Raw genomic sequence first — 3,408 nt, 5'->3', positions numbered from 1 at the left:
TGGTTAGCAAAATTTTCTTTATCGGAAGAGAAATTTAGGCCTCTGAGGATTGCATCTTTATTGTAAAATCTCTCAAGGCAAAGCTGGCAATAATCAATTTTCAGTCTCGGTTGATGCAGTTATCTCGCTTGGTTTCATCACCAAAAACAACTATTCAAAGTTTTTTTTTTGCTAAGAACTGAATGGCAAACAAGGTCTTAGGGCGTATTCAACCCAACTTCCGTAGTCCGAGAGATGACAGTTTTTTCATCGGCCTCTCGAGCAAACAACTCGTTAGGCTAATGAAATTTCTTGTGCCTTGGCCAAGATTTGCGGTGGGGTGTCGATGGCCCGCAGCTTATCACAGCTACCGCATCGACGGGCAGCATGCAAAATTCAATTTTCCAACACTAATTGAATGGTTTATTTTGACAAGGTGGCCCCATGTTAGCTGATAGCCCCAAAGGGTTTGCCGCAAATACAAACCCACACACGGACACTCGAGCTCACGAGCACTCGCACAGGTGAGTGCAAAATTGGAGCAACAAAATTCGCCCTGCTGCATGTTGTTTGTGGTAAATTTATAGCCAGGATAACGCGTGGCCCCTGCAGCTCTTTTAATGCCAAAAATGAAAGTTTTAAATGAAATTTACTGAACCAAACAATTAAAGTAAATCTATAAACATATAAATATATGTTAGTATATTTTTGTGATTCTTTCTGGGCTACATATTTACTGGATTAGATAGAGTGAGGTTTTCTTTTAGCAAATTAACATTTTTATAGCCATAAATATATATGTAGCATTTTCAAGCGACTTAAAATTGTATTAATTTTTATTAATTTAGCTTGTTTAAAATTAAAATTGTAAGTCAATATTAGGGAAAAGGAACCAGTTTATTTAAAATTTATTTAAGAGGGGGTCAGGGTTATTTTTTAAAGCAGCACCTGCAGGTCTTCTCGGCCTTGAACCAGTACACCACTTGGTGTCTATACTGTTCGCCAGGCTCCAGATTGATCGAGGGGAAGTCCGGGTGATTCATGGCATCGGGAAACTTCTCCGTCTCCACACAGAAGGAGCCGTGCTTCACATACCGAGCACCCTTCTTGCCCGAGATGGTGGTCATGTTGTTGGCAGTGTAGAACTGCATGCCGGGCTGGTCGGTCCACACCTCCATCGCTCGGCCACTGGGCGGATGCACAATCTTGGCCACCTTGACGATGGCTCTCTGTACCCGACCTCCGTTCACCACGAAGCAGTTGTCGAAGCCCTGGATCAATCGATCCTCGAACTGCTTCAGTCGATCGCCTAGCAGAACGGGCGACCTGAGGTCGAAGACTGTGTCTGCCACCACGTTCAAGTTGCCTGTGGGGATCTGCCAATTGTCCGTGTCCACGATCTCACTGGAGGCAATCTCCACGGTGTGCTCCGCCAGACCTTTGGCCCCGGAGGCGTGGCCAGCCAGGTTGTAGTAGGCGTGGCTCGAGAGATTGACCACCGTCTGGCGATCGGTGGTGGCCTCAAAAGTGATCGACAGCCGGTTCTCGTTGTCCAGCCGGTAGGTGACCAGACAGGTCAGCGTGCCCGGATAGCCTTCGTGGCCATGGGCCGAGTCGTGGCGGAAGACCACGCCCTCGGCCGATTTCTGCACTACTTCCCAGATGACGCTGTCGAAACCCACGAATCCGCCGTGCAGCTGGAAATTGTCCTGGAATAGAGGCATTGATTTTTATTTACAATAGTGTTTTTGAATTATAGGTGCCTTCAAATTGATAGTCGGCCTAATGAGCAAAGAAAGCTCTATGCCCTTGTAAAATAATAGTAAACAATCCATTGGTTACTTGCGTGATTAGCATTAATCATTTAAGTAGAAACAAAAACTTTTTGGGAAAACAAAAAAACAAGAACAAACGCTATGCTAAACAATTTCTTGCGGACATGACAATTGAAAAAAATATATATAAAATTATCCCCAAAAACTGGCTTTGTGTTTTTAACCTTATCATTTACCTGGATGTTCTTAGACAGCTTGATCGTAGTTTCGTCCACGGAATACTCGCCGTTGGCCACCCGGTTTGCCACACGTCCGAGGGTTCCGCCGATGTAGGCCCCCTTATTGGCCACATAACCGGCGACGTCGTCGAAGCCCAGGCACACGTCCTCCGTCTTCTTGGAGTCGTCGGGCAGACAGACGCTCTGGATACTGGCCCCCAGCTGGATGACCGACACGGACATGCCCTTGGTGTTCTTCAGCGTGTAGCAGCGCACCATTTCGCGGGACTCGGTTAGAGGGTTTACGGCCAGGCCGAAGTTTTTCTCCTCTACGGTGATCGACATTTTGGTGTCCCCTTCCCTGACTCCTTACCTTAAAGATACTTGACAGCAACTGCATCGACAGTTTGACTAAAAAATTTTATTAAATTCTACGAACCAACATTTGACATATGCCAAGTAGACTGATTTGGCTTAATTCTTTTAGACGTAAGTTCTGCTTAATTTAAAGTAGCTATCCTTCAGGCAATGTCATAAGGTCTTGAGTGTGAGATAAAAGTTAATGACTACTGATATTTAGAAGGCAGAATTTGTTATTCTTAGTGACCAGCATTGTTCATTGTGTGCAGAGCTCGAACGATTGCTTTGTTTGTGGCATTTGACGGAGCTTGGCTGTTACGGAAAATTGCAAATAGAAACTGTACGGAATTACGAGATGCTCCCCAGTTGGCCATCATTTATGGATGCCAAAGTGCTGGCATCGGTTTATCTTTTCGTTTGCTGGCTGTCTGGCTTGTCTGCGGTTGCAGCTGAATCTTCAACTTGTTGTGGCATTAACGAAGTCGTTGATCTTGCTGCATGTGTTGGCAGTTTGGCTCTAATTGAAATATTTTTATTGCCATTTGGCCCGGCCCTCGCCGGTCGGTGGTGCCATTAATATTCATTAGTCGCAGAGCCAAATGCATTAGCAGATTGCAGCAAAACAGTCTGATAAATATGTACAAGCAGCTGCTGCTGTGCTGGGAGCAATGTGCTAATGCTTTAAACTTGTCCCAGAACAAAGCGTTTTATTTGCGGAAGTCATTAAGTGGTTGGGACGAGGCTACAATGTCTTGGCTCAAATTGCTGGCTCTCCGAAACTCTCTGATTGCGGTTGTGCAGTGAAACCTTTTTGTTACCCCATTTTTCGGCATGCCCTGCGCACAGTATTACGTATACGCCTACGGAGCAGATGCGACTGCGTCTTGCTCTTGTACTTGTTCTTGTTCTTGGCTCGGTCCTGCGGCCAGGAAATGAAGTTGAAGTCGCCAGCATTACCGCAAAAAGACGACGTTGCAAGTTGCAAGTGAATTTGGCTTCCGGCTTAATTTAGCCAACGTTTGCTTCTTTATTTTTGACAGCCATCAGCGGCGGTTTTGTTCTCGTTTTCGGATTCC

General features: G+C 45.6%; 1 protein-coding gene across 1 annotated transcript; it reads right to left on the bottom strand.

Annotated features, from left to right (window-relative positions):
• Window positions 1–857: 857 nt before the first annotated feature.
• Window positions 858–2,388, bottom strand: LOC108138040 (galactose mutarotase). The gene is made up of 2 exons (XM_017260012.2): window positions 1,991–2,388; window positions 858–1,688 (listed from the first exon to the last, which is right to left on the bottom strand). Exons 1-2 carry the CDS (start codon window positions 2,315–2,317, stop codon window positions 909–911), a joined length of 1,107 nt encoding a protein of 368 aa, XP_017115501.1. The 5' UTR covers window positions 2,318–2,388; the 3' UTR covers window positions 858–908.
• Window positions 2,389–3,408: the final 1,020 nt, after the last annotated feature.

This window comes from Drosophila elegans, unplaced genomic scaffold (genome assembly GCF_018152505.1).
Source record: "Drosophila elegans isolate 14027-0461.03 unplaced genomic scaffold, ASM1815250v1 contig_814, whole genome shotgun sequence".
NCBI lineage: Eukaryota > Metazoa > Arthropoda > Insecta > Diptera > Drosophilidae > Drosophila > Drosophila elegans.
The sequence above is the reverse complement of the archived record's forward strand: the minus strand, read 5'-3'. Positions and strand labels throughout refer to the sequence as shown.